General features: G+C 39.6%; 1 protein-coding gene across 1 annotated transcript in view; it reads right to left on the bottom strand.

The window, feature by feature from the left end:
• Positions 1–15550, bottom strand: part of APOB (apolipoprotein B) — an 81627-nt gene that overhangs the window by 27663 nt on the left and 38414 nt on the right. The window contains 7 exon segments of the mRNA XM_030198810.1: positions 670–1046; positions 2439–2569; positions 5100–5302; positions 5756–5931; positions 9663–9873; positions 10562–10683; positions 11981–12163. Coding sequence (XP_030054670.1) covers positions 670–1046; positions 2439–2569; positions 5100–5302; positions 5756–5931; positions 9663–9873; positions 10562–10683; positions 11981–12163 — 1403 coding nt within the window.

Here is a 15550-nt window from a genome sequence, read left to right as displayed (position 1 = left end):
TAGTTTTGGTCCATTTTGGTCCAGTTGTTTGTCTTTTTTTCTTTGTTCTTCCATCTCAATAGAAAGTAGTCTCATGGCTCTGTCATCATGACCATTCTCTCAAATTACCCTTCCTCACTAGTGGCATAGTCACAAGGGGGCTTTGGGGGCCTGAGCACCCCTCCTCTACTTTGAGCTCAGGCTCCCTTCTCAATTAAAGACCAGATACATGGCTGGTGGGGATGCCCAAGCCCTGCCATCCAAAGAGATTCAGGCAGCACAGATGGGGTCTCCAGCAGTGAATCTCTTTGGCTGGTGGGGCTTAGGTATCCTCATCAGCAAAGATATGATTTGTAATGCTGCCCTGCAGCGGGAAGAGGCAGGCGGAGGAGGGGGAGAGTTGAGAGGAAATATGTGGTACCTGAAGCCTACCCTGAGACCTCCCAAAAATGGAGTTCTGGCTATGCCTCTGTTTCCCATCCCACTAATCTAGTAATTACAATAATGGTCTTGGTCTTGACACCAGGAGACATATACCAGATCTCCATCTGGAATCCTGTGTCCAGACACCAGCTATCATCCTTATTGATGACCATAAGGTTCCCCCCTCCTGCATCAATCGCAGCCAGCTCTATGATTCAAAACAGCTCTACAGTAGGTTTTCAAGTATTAGTATTAAAACATTCTTACCATCCATGCTATATGAAAGAAGGTCCAGAACTGAGTCAGCTTTCATTTGATAATTTGCAATGAAATGGTAAAAATCATTCGTCGTAGTGTTACCCAATTTATAGGATGCAGACCAGTTGTAGTAATTGCTGTATACATTCACGGAAGTATCCAGAACACCAATTAAAGGCATGCGTAACTTGTAGTACTCCGGAATAGTAAAGGATGGAATTTGCAATTCTTGAGATGCCAACTTTATTGGAATTATTTCCATTTTTAATGATGGTGATTTTATGGTTTTTGGAATTTTCAGATCTTCTGAAGATTTTCCACCAAAGGGCAGAGGCACATCAATTATAATACTATCTTTGTTAAACAAATACTTGATTCTGCCACCACTAAAAAAAAATAAGACATAAAACAGTTACATGTTGGATCATGCTATATATACATGAAGTTTCCAAAAGCCAGAAAGTATATGTATCTAAAAGTATAACAGCATAAATTTTTGAAAGTCAAAATAAACAAACGTATGAATAAGACACAAGACTAACTAGATTAGTTATTTATTCAGTGCAATGGCTCAGGTTTAGAGAGTCTTTCAGCTCTAGAAGAGGAAGTGGTCTACTGGTTTGAAGGGTCATGGATTGGATATACTGCCTTCCTGTGGTACAACCAAAATGTTTTATCTTTATTATGTCCAAGTATTTTTGCAATGGGCTGAGAGCCAGGGAAGTCAGGACTCAAATCTTGCTTCTACCACTTGTGACATTGCTAAAGTCACTTTGGCGTTCATTTTCTAAGCATATGGACATCTCAAATGGATGTCCATGTGCTTGAAACATCCAAATCCTGATTTTGCAAAGGTAAAATAGGGACGTCCAGCACTGCAGTATGTCCAAATAGCAAGGGGGCATGTTCTGGAAGTGTTTTGGGCAGGACTAGGGAGGGCCTAAAATCTGGAAATCCAACAGTGCTGGATGAGTGCTGTAAAGAGACAGAATCCTATGCAAACTGCTTATTAAATAGCATTAAGGATAATGCCTAACACAATAATATATGTTACTTTGCATACTTCAGTGGAATTTAAACATCATTATTGTATAAATATTACATTAATTTGGCTACTGACACAAATGTTAAAGCCACGTGTTAATAGGTAACTCTAATGCTGCTTGGTAAACAGACAACATTAATTTGTCATTGGCTCTATTACTGGCATGTGTAGTAGAGAAAATACCATGGAGATACTTTTCATTCGAGCTTTGAAGGATTTTTACATGAGAAAGTGGAAAGGTTTGCACCTTTATCAACTAAAATGTGATTTCTCCACAAATAAATAATAAGCTCTATTTTTCAGTAATCTAGATAGTAACACTTCTTTACATCAGTATTTAATAAAGTAGGTATTTCAATAGTTTGAATGACAGTCGTAGAAGCAGATATGGTTAATGGAAGATAAAAGATATTTTATTGGAAAATCAAATATAGAATCAAGCATGACACGACTGTATTTCATCCGGCAAGGGCTGCAAAGGCAATGTAGGACCTTCAGACTCCAGGGGGTCGCTGTCTAGCAGCAGCCCTGAAGCAGTGCTTGCCAGGCAAAACACGGCCTTGTCGGGCTTGATTATATATTTGATTCTCAAAATGAAAGATTTTTTATCCTCCATTAACATTGACTGCTTCTACGACTACCATCCTTTTGGGACTAGTGGACCACTTGCCTACTTCTTTTTTGGGACCCTCAGTAGTTTATAGACATTTTTATTTCCTATGGCCTTATTTACCTCTTTAAGAACAGTTCCTCGGGAACTGTGAATTTTGGAAAGTTCAGTTCTCGTAGTGCATGTATTTTCTTTTGTAAGGTTGCTGTATAAGCAGAATCTTTGGCTGTCCTCTCTAGCCACTCATTGGCTGACTGCAACAAAAACAGATATATACAGATAAGAAATGTACACAAAAATGTTATGTTATCTGAAGTAGGTATTTAAAGAGTCACTGAGCAGAGCACAGCTTATAAACAGGGTCTTAATTACAGTCATTTTAAGCAAATGTTCAGCTCAACCTAGCCAGCTTGGTTTTAAGCTGAATATTTTCCTAAAACTAGCCAGTTAAATTTTGATTGGTTTGATTTTGTGGAGCTGGGTCCTCAGATGAACTTAGCCAGCTAGTGCTACAAATTATGCAGGTTACCAATTCGATTTTTTTAAAACTGATCTTGAAATGATGACAGCCTAGTCAAAGGTTTAGAAAATGAGCAGAGCACTTAAATTTAAGTTGGGATATTACAGTGGATCCTGTTTTCAGCCAAACTTGGGGCCCTGTTTACTAAGCTGTGCTAGAGGCATGCTAGTGTTTTTAGCACACGCTAACCATTACTGCATTTGTATCCCACATTTTCCCACCTTTTTGCAGGCTCAATGTGGCTTACATTATGCCGCCATGACAGTCATCATTAGCGAAATAAGAAGAACATAGTATTATTTTGATTAATGTAAATGGAATTCATGAGAATTAGAAATAAAGAAATAATTAATACATTACAAGCTATGTAAGGGGTAAAAAAAATGACAATATGATTAAAGTAATCAGTTTAAGGAATTCAGTGTTGATTAGTTCTAATATAGATGTGAAATGAGTTTTTTATGAAGAATTCTTATTATAGGTCTTGTTGAATAAGTTTGTGTTCAGTAACCTCCGGAAACCGTATAGATGCCTATACTATTTCTACAGGTGTCTACAGAGTGTGCGCTAATTTTTAGTATGCGCTAAATATGCTAATGCACCTTAGTAAACAGGGCCCTCAGGAGCCTAAAATTTCATCTGAAATTCATCTTCATTTAGGAGCTTATAAATTTAGGCCATTCTCTTTGCTAGATTTATGATCCTAGTGCTGCAAATCAGCACTAACTCCTAAATTTTTTTTCACACCATTAATGTGCCCCTATTGCTACCCACTTCTCTTGCTCTGAAATTTAGGAGTTTAGTGAAATTCTGAATATAATTTAGGCAGCCCTAGTAAATTTTCAAAGAGGCATATTTAAGCGTATAACTCTCAAAGGTCTCAAAGTTAAGAAAGCCCGAGGAATTACCCGAGGACAAAATAACCATGGCATCACTTCAGATGGAGGATATGCCATTTTTTAGTCATGGGGTGGGGTTTTAGGAATAGCAGGAATGGTTTTGGGAAAGGGAGTGAGGAGTGTTAAGGATGAAATATTAACAATTTTAATTAGAGTCATTTTTAATTAGAGTCATTAGGGAAGCAGAGTTAAGAAAGAACAAATTTAAGTACATTGTAAGGGCAAAGCGTTGCTAAGGGAATCATAGGAGTATGGGAGCAGATTACGATTGGAGCTTGTCTGAAGGGAGGCAGGGATTGGATGAAAATTGAGAAAGGGGGAAGCTAAGATATTAATGTTTGGTTGGTTGGTTGGTGTTTTTTGGAAGGGTATTGTTTGGTGAAGAAGGGCTTAGGTGGTGGGTGGTTTAAACGGGGCTGAGGAGGTTATAATTTTGATCATTTTAAACCCACCGGGCCTGCCCTCTGTGGTTTCTTGAGGTATGGAGTTGTGTTGTTGAGGATGAGGTTATTGTATTTTTTTCTGTATTGTGAGTTGTATGAAGGGTGGTTACTGGGTTGGGGGGATTTGTTGCAGCTGCGGAAAAGAACCAGTAACAATTGGAAAGCGGCCTTCAGTAATGACTGAATTAGTATTATATGCTGGTGTGTAAGACTGCCACAAGCTGAGGTGAGGCCTTGATGACACCACAGGTCTCCCTGGAATGCATTTAAGATAGAACACTTAATATTGTGAGTGGTGAAATTCGGAGGCTAGTTCGTCACCGACTAGCAGCAGAAAATTGGTTAAGTGAAATTGAAGGTTGCATGCTATTAGTTGTCTATGTAATGTATTTGCTGATATTGTTTTTAATAAAGCTGGGGTCAAATTTTTGTTCCACTACAAAGTTGTATAGAGTGGTTTATTTGTGAGTGAGCTTGGAAGTGGATGTGATTGTCAATGTTAGGAGCATAAATCCTTTGAATATCAGGCATGTATGCATGTATTCTATGCTTGTATCTACATCAAAAGTCCACCTATCTCCACTCAAACTATATTCCCAGAAACATGTACACAAGTTGTGCATATATGTACACAATCTTTTTGGCACATGTACATATACACACATATTTGGTCAAGCAATTTTATAAAAGACCTTTTATGAATGGAAAATAGTTTACAAAATTAATTTTTAGGGGCCCTTTTACTAAGCTGCCGACCTGGGTTATATTATAAATAGGCCCCACAGCAGAAAACTGGACCTGTGGTAAAGTTTGTAATGCATTTTAATACATGCTAACACGGTAGCACACTTTAGTAAGCCTAACCATATGTCAATGCTAATTTAAGTTGAATAAAATTATTTTCAAAATACATATCACTTACCACTGCTGACTGTGAAATAATATGTCTTAAGGTCATATCAGTATTGGCAACATTGTAGTCCAAAATGTCACTTGCATATGATTGGGCAGTTTCAGGGTAGCGGTACCAATCAGAAATCCCCAAATCACTAGGAAGTTTGGAAATCATGGTTTTCAGGTCAGTGCTGGTGTCTACATTCCAGTCTATTTCTATCTTGTCTTTATCTGAAAATCATAACATATATGGGATGAGAGAAAATGGATTCTTTCATCAATGCATTCACTACAATAGCAACTGTTACATTACGTGTGGTTTTATGATTGTTACAATACAAATATCCTAATTATAAGTTCACTGATGTCAGTGGTGATTGAAACTACCTAATGGAATCCATAAAAATAACTTCAAGTCTAATACCTTTTTGTGTTTGCTTATATTCAGTGACAATTGTGTTGGAGGAAAGCGAACAAACATAACCTTGTTATAATGAATCCACAATAATCAGTCAGGAAAGGTATTAAGTCAAGAACAATACTGAGGCCCTGGACTGGCAGAGAAAGATTAAAGGATAGAAAAATGCTGACACCTTCCTGATAACAGCCTGTGGGATGAAATGTACAAGGCCATTTGCACACATGATCATATGTACTGCAATAAAAAAGGACAGATTGGCATACCATATGTGAAAATCACACTGCTTGAGGCAGAAGAATCACAAACAGTAGCTGATGAATCGATCTGGACTGTGGTGCCGCTGGCAGAATAACGGCGTGCGGCCTCAGTTTTTGCTTCAGTTTTTAGGCGAGGAATTGAAAGCATGAGTCCAACCTTGGCTTCTCTCATTCCACTATATCTGTGACAAAATCAAAGAACAAAATCAGGTCTTTGCTTATAGTTTATAGTTTATTAGAATTTTCTATATCACCTGGGCTAACTAGCAGATCTAAGCAGTGTACAGACTAGTAAAAAAGTTTTGAAAAGGACTACAAAAATAGACAGGAAAGATTAGAACACACATCCGAGAGCACACATACCTAAGCAGGTGTAGTGGTTAAAAAGGAACAGACAGGAAGGGAGGGTAAGAAAAGAGAAGATGGGTAGAGAGAATAGGGGGGAAGAAGTAACAGGGTGATATCCGTTAACTGACAACTGATGTGATCAAAATATCAGGCAGAATTGAATGCCTGTTGAAATAACCAGGTTTACATAGCTGCTTAAAATTTTTAAAGTTTTAAAACACCTATAAAGCACGGATATGTAAAGGAAGGGAGTTCCAATTGAAAGGGCCAAAAAATAGAAAGCATGATGCCTCATAAACTCCAATTGTGCAGATCTAGAATTGGGAAGTACTGGGATAGCGAGGGTCACTAAGTAATGAGGAGGTCCTACTCTATGAGTTTTGAAAGTAAGGGTCAGCAATTTAAATAGTATTCGCTGCTCGATAGGGAACCAATGATGATTCTGCAATGACAGAAAGATACGATCAAATCTACGGGCACTTTCACATATCAGAGGTGCCAATAATTGCCAGTTATGCACACACATGCACTAGACACTGCTCCATAAGGTAATATCTAAGGGCTATAGGATATAACTGAAAAGAAGTGTACACAAGGATGGAGCATGGGTGGGACATGAGCGTATCACCAAGCAATGCATACAACTTATAGAATACTTTCAGTTGCTCACATTGCATGGCACGTCAACTTACACCAGTCACTGATCTGTCGTAAGTGGTCATGCCTAATTTTTGGCATGCCAAAGTGGCTTTATGATAGCATTCTATAATGGTTTTGGCATGCACAGATGTCATGATAGAATTCACACTATGCATGCCCCACTGTGGCACCTAAATCAAGGCATCATTGAACACTATGGATTTTGCATGTGCAATTTGCAGAATCCTAAGGGAAGTTATATGCATAATTGCTAATTAGTGTCAATTAGTGCAAATGAACACCAATTATAGCCAGTAAATGGTTGCTAATGCAAATTAGTGGCTAATTATTAAATTGTTATACACATAACTGACACTATTCTATGACTTGTGCGTGCAACTTTGCACGCTACCCCTGGGATTCTATATATCGCACCTTAATTTCTGTGCAGAAATCGAAGTGTATTCTGTATCAATACACAGAACTTAATTGGTTAACTAGATATTGAGCGCTGTCAATTGGATGTTAACAAGCAATTATCAGCACTAATTGGCATTAGTTAAGATTTACATGCACAATTCGCTAAGCGTATTCTGTAATGTGGTGCGCTTAAATTCTAAGTACATAGTTGAAAAGGAGGTGTGGCTATGGGAAGTGAGTGGGCATTTCTAAATTATATGAGCAATGTTTTAAAATGCACCTGCTCAGCGCCTAATTTAGGCATTGGGATCTACACCAAGTAAATGATGGCGTAAATGGCCGTGAATAAATTTGGTCATGTGGAGAGGCGCTCGGCGTATTCTATATACCGCACAGAACTTTACAAGCTGATTCTAAAAAAAATTAGGCATACTTTAAAGAATCCACCTAGGCGTATTTTTTTTCTGCACAGAATTTTCATGCGCCATATATAGAATCTAGCCCTATATGTAAAATTTTGCACGCAAGTTTACAGAATTAAGGGAACAAAGTTTAGGTACTTTTTTTTTTATAAAGACACATATGTGCACACTTATCTCTTTCTAAAATTCCAATGTAGCTGACAAAATGTGTGCCTGTATTGCTTGAGAGCAGGTGTAAATATCCATACCTAGATTATTTAAGTACATGCGTAAGTTAGCATATTTTATAATCATCCTAAGTAATTCTGAAATGTGCCCATGCTCTACTCCAACTCCGCCCCTGGACTTATCTACCAGCAAAGTACTCACCATCAGGTCAACGTGTGCCAGTCGGAATTTAACAGCCGACATAATACAAAACTGACTTTATAAAATTATTCCCATGAATCCATTTTTTTAGGGGGAAGGGTAATTTCATAGTAGGTCACCTCTATAAAATTTAAAACATGAGCCTGCATGTATCTATAAATATGGGCATGGAAATTTTCAGAGTTTTTACTTTGAGTAAACTACTGTTTACCTGTGGGAAAAGGACCAATGAAAACTGCCCCTTCCCCCATTCTGGAGGGAAAAGTACCCACAAAGGTTTACAGTGCAGATGCTTTTTCCTGTGCTGAAAGTGGACTGGAGGGGTGCAAAGTCACCCATTCACTCATATGGATTTCATTGAGTGTGATATCAGCTGAATATGTGTATAGACGTATATATGATATCACGTATACATACACATGCTCCATGCATAGGCATTCCCTAGGGACCAAAGCTTTTGATTTACCTCTGCATTTTATAAAATACATATGTATTTATGTGAAGGGGCATTTTCAATATGATGTCTAAGTCCAACTTTGGATGTTTTGCACAAAATGTCCAAAATACAAATAGGAAAGAAGGTCATTTTTTAAAAAGAAAAATGTCTTTTTTTTTTTTCAAAAATACTGTTTCAAACAAGGTTTTTTGCTTGTATATATTTTTTAATCATTTTTGAAAAAAACAAAGTCTAAGTGAAAATCAAGCCATTGGGATATAAGAGGGGCCAGCATTTTTAGTAGACTGGTCCCCCAGACATCTCAGGAGAGCAATGGACACCCTAGGGAGCACTGCAGTGGGCTCCCAGGTACACATCTCACCATTGCTCCCTTATCTTGTCTGCTGAGTCCCCCAAAACCCACTCAAAACCCACTACCCTCAACTGTACACCACTACAATAGCCCTTATGGGTGAAGGGGCACCTATGTGTGGGCAAAGTGGGTTTCTGGTGCATTTTGGAGGGCTCACAGCTTCCACCACAAGTGTAACAGGTAGGAGGAGGTATGGGTCTGGGTCCACCTATCTGCAGTGCACTGCACTCATCACTAGACTACTCCAGAGACCTGAATGCTGCTCTAATTGACCTGAGTATAACATCTGAGGCTGGAATGGAGGCTGGTAAGTAATGTTTTTAATTAAATTGGGGGAGTGGTCCTCTGGTCATTTAGGGCACCTTTTTGTGGCTCAAAACGTCTTAGTTTTAGTCCGGAATGGTTTTGTTTTACTCTATTATGGCTGAAAAACGTTCAAGTCTTATACACATAGATCCCATGAGATTTGGATGCACTGCAGATAAACAGCATACAAAAACATCTGAAAAATAGGTCTCAAAAATACTGATTTGAATATTTATGAGAGAAAAACATCCAAATACTGCTTTATGCCACTTTTTAGATGTTTTCTCTTTTGAAAATGAGCTCCATAGAGTACATGTGCACTTAGATCTTCATCAGAGCAGGAGTAAATTAGTACAAAAGCATCTGTGCACTATAGAGGTTAGTTCTGGGAGTCTGATTTATGAAAACACATAGATGCCTCACGTTGCCTTTACTTGGCATATAATAGGTGTATTTTTAGAAAATTGTATAAGCAAACATCATAAAATTTCTCCCATTATGCATTAATTTCATAATGCACCATTCATGGTCATACATCTAGTTCCAAGGAGATTTCAGGAAAAAAATATTTCTGTAAGCATTAACTTATGGTGGGATTACCTTAATTGTCCAGTGAGAGTAACTTCTGGAATTTTTTGATTGGTGACATCTATGACAACTGTATATAACTCCTTTACTCGAGTAGATTCATCACTAGCTCTAAAGTTGACACCAAAATCAATGCCAAAATCTGGAACCTCAACAACACTAGACAATGTCACCTTATTTCTGTTGTACTTAATTGTGAGGGAGGCTTCATGTGACTTTGTACCTAAGTAGGAAAAAAATACAATTAATTAAAAGGAAAAGCATGAAGCAGAGAAGTAGAGCTGATGCCACTATAAGGTACATGAAAATTATAATATGTGTGAGTCAATATTAACACCTTTTGAAGTTATCTAGATATTTGGCTGAGAATATTCAGTTGTCAAAAAGCAGCAAGGCAGGTGGTCTGCCAAATCTAATATGGAAGATAAAACACCAAAGCAGACCTTATAAAACACACAGTTTTTATTAATAGATTAAAAGCTCCCAGGAATTTAACATAAAATGGCCGACATGGCCATGTTTTGCTAGTATAAAATGGCTGCATCAGGGGCAGTGGGTCACCAGCTGATATAAAATTCCAAAAAGAGCTTGGCTGGTGTAACTGTTAAAACATATGCAAGCTAGATTCTGGGATCAGTCTCTCATAAAAATGCTGTGATTGTAGAGACCCACTGCCCCTGACACAGTCATTTTATACTGGCTTGACCAGCCTGAGCCTTTTCCAGGCAAAGCTTGGCAGCATCACCTGCTTTCTTCAGCCTCTCCTGCATGATGAGTCCCAACTTTGAAAGCTCTTGATGCTGTCCCCCCTCCCCCTCCGCTTGTGTGGTGTGTACTTTGACCCTCTCCGTGTTGCTCTAAAGAAAGATGTAGGCCATCATTTTCAACATTTTTATTTGGTAAGCACTTACCTTCTACTTGCGCTGACAATCTCAGACTATCAATCAGATCCCCTCCTTGTTTCTGTAACTTATAGTTAGCACTTGTAGAGTATTCCTGTACTTCTCCTGTGGGATGAATCTCAATTTCAAACCTAATGAGTAAATAATAGTGAACAGTGAAAAATGTATGTAATCAATTAAGGCAATCCACAACAAGGAATAGAGTCCTGATAACTGTACAAAATTATCTCTCTAATATAGGTAGCAATGTACTTTAACAAGACTATAATCTTGTGAAGTGCAATAAAAACCTTATTGAGAAAAGGAAAAAATCCTCTGAACCCAACCTCCACCCAAAATCAATGTTTTCAAAAACAAAGGTGGAGGAAAGCATATGGGTAACCTCTCTTCATTGGTGTAAAAAAAAACCCCTTGACTCTTTAGTTCAAAATTGCTAAACTTCACAGAAATAACAATTGATGGATCCACAAAAAGAAGTAAAAGAATTACTTAACTTAAACTTCAAAGTACAGGTGAGCAAAAACAGGTATGGTCAGTCAATCACACCGACTGTGGCCAGAGTTTTGCTGCTGGGAGCTGTCTCAAAGCATGCATGACCAGTAGCTTTAAAACATGTCCAATCTTACCGCTATGGGATCAGCTATGGCAAATTGGCATCTGAAAACTGACCTCAATTTAGCTAAAATGAAGCATAGAGCTCCATAGCACACAATATGTTGAGCCAGTTTGAGAGGAGGTGTTTTCTTGGGGTTTGTTTTGGGCAGTGTTGGAAAATAATGCACAGGGAGATGGGACTCTCAAAGCTATGCATGATGTCTTTCAAAAAATGTTGCGTGTGAAGAAAACAGATGCCGATTCTGCAGGTCCTTTCTACCCATGTTCAATATTCAAATGGAAAGCAACTTTACACCTAAGTGAGGGCCCCTTTTACTAAGCTGTGGCAAAAGAGGGCCTGCGCTGGCTTCAGCGTGTGTTTTTCACGAATGCTGAGGCCTCCTTTTCCCACAGCGGGTAAAAGGGAAATCTCTCTCTTCTGCAGAAAATGGCAATGCAGCAAGTAAAGCACTTGCCGGGTGGCCATTTTGGGGGATCCCTTACTGCCACCCATTGCAGTGGCGGTAAGGGCTCCCACGCTAACCCAATGGTAACTGGGCAGTGGGCAGCACTGCCCGATTACCGCCGGGTACACTCCGGCGCTATAAAAATAAATACATTTTTGTAGCACCAGATATGATGGTGCGCTAGTGGTGGGAAGTACCTCTGGGCTGCTGCAGTAGCTCAGCGTTACTTCCTGTTTAGTGAGCAATACGCCCGTGTTGGGTTTACTGCTGCCTAGTAAAAGGGGCCCTGAGCTATTTGAAAACTGTCCCTGTAAAAACTAGGAGATAATTAAATGTATTAACATCAGAATGAAGTGTTATTACTGACCTGGTTTCTCCAGTCAGTGGATAGTAAGGTGCTGCATCTGAAAAGCTAGCATTAGAGTATCCAATGTTGACGCAGTAATTTAGACCAACAAACAAAGGCCTGCAGGATGTTGATGACTCCCTGTTCTCAACAATAAATGGCATTGCTTCGGTCTTCATTGTGGAGACCAAATTCAACTTGTTACTAAAAAAGAAGGAAAGAAAAGAAAAGTGTATTCATTAATGGACAAGGAATGCACTTTACCCATAAGTCTACTTTCATTTGATTTATCTGCATTCTTTTAGTCTACAGGAGTCCTACAACCAGGGGCGTAGCCAGACTTCGGCGGGAGGGGGGTCCAGAGCCTGAGGTGAGGGGGCACATTTTAGCCCCCCCCCCGGCGCCGCCGACCCCGCCGCCACCACTAACTTTGCCCCCCACCTGCCGATGACCCTCTTGACCCCCCCTCCTGCCGCCAACCTGCCGTCGCCTACCTTTGCTGGCAGGGAACCCTAACCCCCGCCAGCCGAGGTCCTCTTCTTCTCACAAAAGGCCTTTTGCAAGAAGAAGAGGACCTCGGCTGGCAATGGTTGGGGTCCCCCGCAAGCAAAGGCAGGCGATGGCGACGGCGGGTTGGCAGTGGGAGGGGGTCGAGAGGGTCGTCGGCAGGAGGGTCCAAGGCCAAATCTACAGGGGCCCAGGCCCCCTGGCCCCACGTAGCTATGCCACTGCCTACAACTGAGGCCTTTGATGCTCAGAAGCAAATGAGAGAACTAGAGTCCATTACAGCCAGACTAGCACCCACATTAGTCAGCGCAGAACGCTCAGAGGCTGTAGCGTGGGAAACAAAAATCATGCTAATGTAGTGAAATGGATGTTAATGAGGTCATTTCCTATTCCCTCCCAATGCTCATAGAACAACACACAAAACAAAGCCGCCCTTACTGCTAAAAGGTTAATGCTAGCTCGGAGCAGCTGTTAGTGTGTTTGAAAAGAGTATTTCCCACCATTCTTTCTCTAAAATCTGCCAGTTGTTCTTTAATTTTGAAGCAGAAGGAAGCCCATGCAAGCCCCTAAGCACCAGTAGTGAGAAACAAATGTCTGTGAGTCCGAATAAACCCGAAAATGAAAGCACACATTGGCACCTGTTTCCTGCATTTAAATATAAGCATTTCAAGTAAAAAAAAAAAAACGTATATTTAACGATGCAGAAAACAGATGCCAATAGGTGCTTCATGTTCGGGTTTGCCTAGCGCATGCACACAGGAGCTGGGCTTACCGTGAAACTCTTCAGCGCATGTGCAAAGCTTGTCTCCCTTCCTTGCTTTTACTTTAACAGCATGCATATGATTTGCATACCATTTCCTTTGAGCATTGGTGAGGTAATTTTCTGCTCTGTTCCAGTGGTATAGTTTTAGCACTGTCAGCTTACTGTGGAAGTTCTGAGTATTGGTCTGTGAGTGCCTCAATTTTGATGCCCCATGAGTAAGATATAAGTTCCATTATAGAATAACAAAACCTAGGTGCCTAGTTTCTAATATAGAATACTAGCGTAACCCAGTGTCGATATAATTAATATTTAGACATAGAGCTGACATAAGTGCAATTACATGCATAGCCTGTATCTTTCGTATTCCTCCCCTGTGTACAAGCCCCTTGCGAATACATGCTAGGCAATAAGCAGGTATTTGCAGAATAGCACTTAATCCCTTGGATTCTATATTGCACGCCTAGAGATCCACATTGAAATCAGTGTGGATTCTATAACAATACGCATAACTTAACAAGCTTAATAAGCTAATGAGCAGTGATGACAGCACTCAATAAGCAATAATGAGCACTAATTGGCACTGATTAGAATTTAGGTGCACAACTCGCTAAGTGTAATCTGTAACAAAGTGCGCCAAACTTCTAACATGTGCAGGCAAAAATATGTGTGGTTATGGGTGGGGAAATGGGTGTGTCATGGGTATTCCAAAATTTCTGCACGTAGTTATAGAATATGGCCCAGTCCACTGTGGACTTCTGTGATCGGGACATGGTCATGGAGTACTAAGTGGAGTGCCCGACGTTCGGCACCTGCGGTGGACTATTTTGGATTAATTAAATCCTGGGACAATCATACATAGTTGAGTTAGATGATTTGTTGTTTAAGATTTGGATGGAGTGACATGTGAGATCTAATGAGGTTGAATGGGGATATATTATTTAATAAATATTCAAAGAATAAATTAGTGTGGTATATTTAGAATACATATAATTAGTGGATTTGATGAGTAGATGATACAGTGTAACTAATTATAGCCAATTATAACCCTTCTACTATTAGTAATAGGTAAATCTACATGCAGGGATTTATGCCAGATTTTTGTTGGTGTAAATGGATGCGCATAGATTTAGGCATTGATATATCAACTAAACATATTCTACATGCTGCGCTTTAATCTAGGCACCAGTTACAGAACACACTTAATTGGCTCCAATTTCCGCACTGATTTTTTAAGCACCATATATAGAATCTAGCCCAATATGCGTAAGGGTGCACAAATATGCTTGTATTCTAAACATTTATCCCTCAGATTCTATATATGCTGCCAAGATTTCAGCACTGAAATGTGTGCACAAGTCAAAGATCCGTGTGCAAATTAATTAGCTTACAAACCAATTAATTGCAATAAGGTTAACAATCAATTATTGCAGTTAATTGACAATAATTGAAATTTGTGCGCGCATCTCCCTGTTCCCTATTCTATAATCCCACATGTCTAAACCCCTAGCGTGCAATGAAAAAGGGGGTGTGGCCATGGGACTGGCAGCGGTGTTCCTAAAAATTGCACACAGGGTTATAGAATAGCCCCGCTGGCATTTACATCAGGTTTCAGCTGGTGTAAATACCAGTGCCCAACTTTTGGTACAGAAATGGGCTCTAAGTAATATTCTATAAATGGCACTCAACCTAGAGTACCGTTTAGAGAAAAGTGCTCCATGCCAATTTTTTCCAGCACCAAAATCTCAGCACCATTTATAGCATGTCCTCCTATGTATGCAACAAGCAGCGAATGGAGGAGTAGCTGAGTGGTTAGAACACAGCTCTTGGTATCCAGAGGTGGCTGGTTCAAATCCTGCTACTGCTCCTTGTGATCTTGGACAAGTCACTAAACCCTCAACTTCCTCAGGATTGTGAGCCCTCCAGGGACAGAGAAATACCCAGTGTACCTAAATGTAATTCACCTTGAGCTGCTACTACTACTGAAAAAAGTGTGAGCTAAATCTAAATAAACATTAGCACCTAGCTTATAGAATTGCCTTTCACATGTTTGGTAGGTTCATATATTTGGAAAATGGACCTCTGTATTCTTAAAATCCCAAGTATTGCAACATCCTTTATCATTTGTCCTTTAAGCAGAATTTCAACCTACAAAGACTCAAGTTTTCTCCAAGACAAATATGGCTACTAGAAATTTGTAATTATAGGTTAATGCAACTTTATTAATGATTTGGACAATAATCCTAAAATGATCTGCAAGGTTTTGTCACTAGAACAACCACACTAGGTGGAGGAAGACCAATCCCTAGCTCAGCAAACCACAA

The sequence above is a fragment of the Microcaecilia unicolor genome, chromosome 3 (genome assembly GCF_901765095.1).
Source record: "Microcaecilia unicolor chromosome 3, aMicUni1.1, whole genome shotgun sequence".
NCBI classification, from domain to species: Eukaryota; Metazoa; Chordata; class Amphibia; order Gymnophiona; family Siphonopidae; genus Microcaecilia; species Microcaecilia unicolor.
This window is presented reverse-complemented; position numbering and strand designations above follow the sequence as displayed.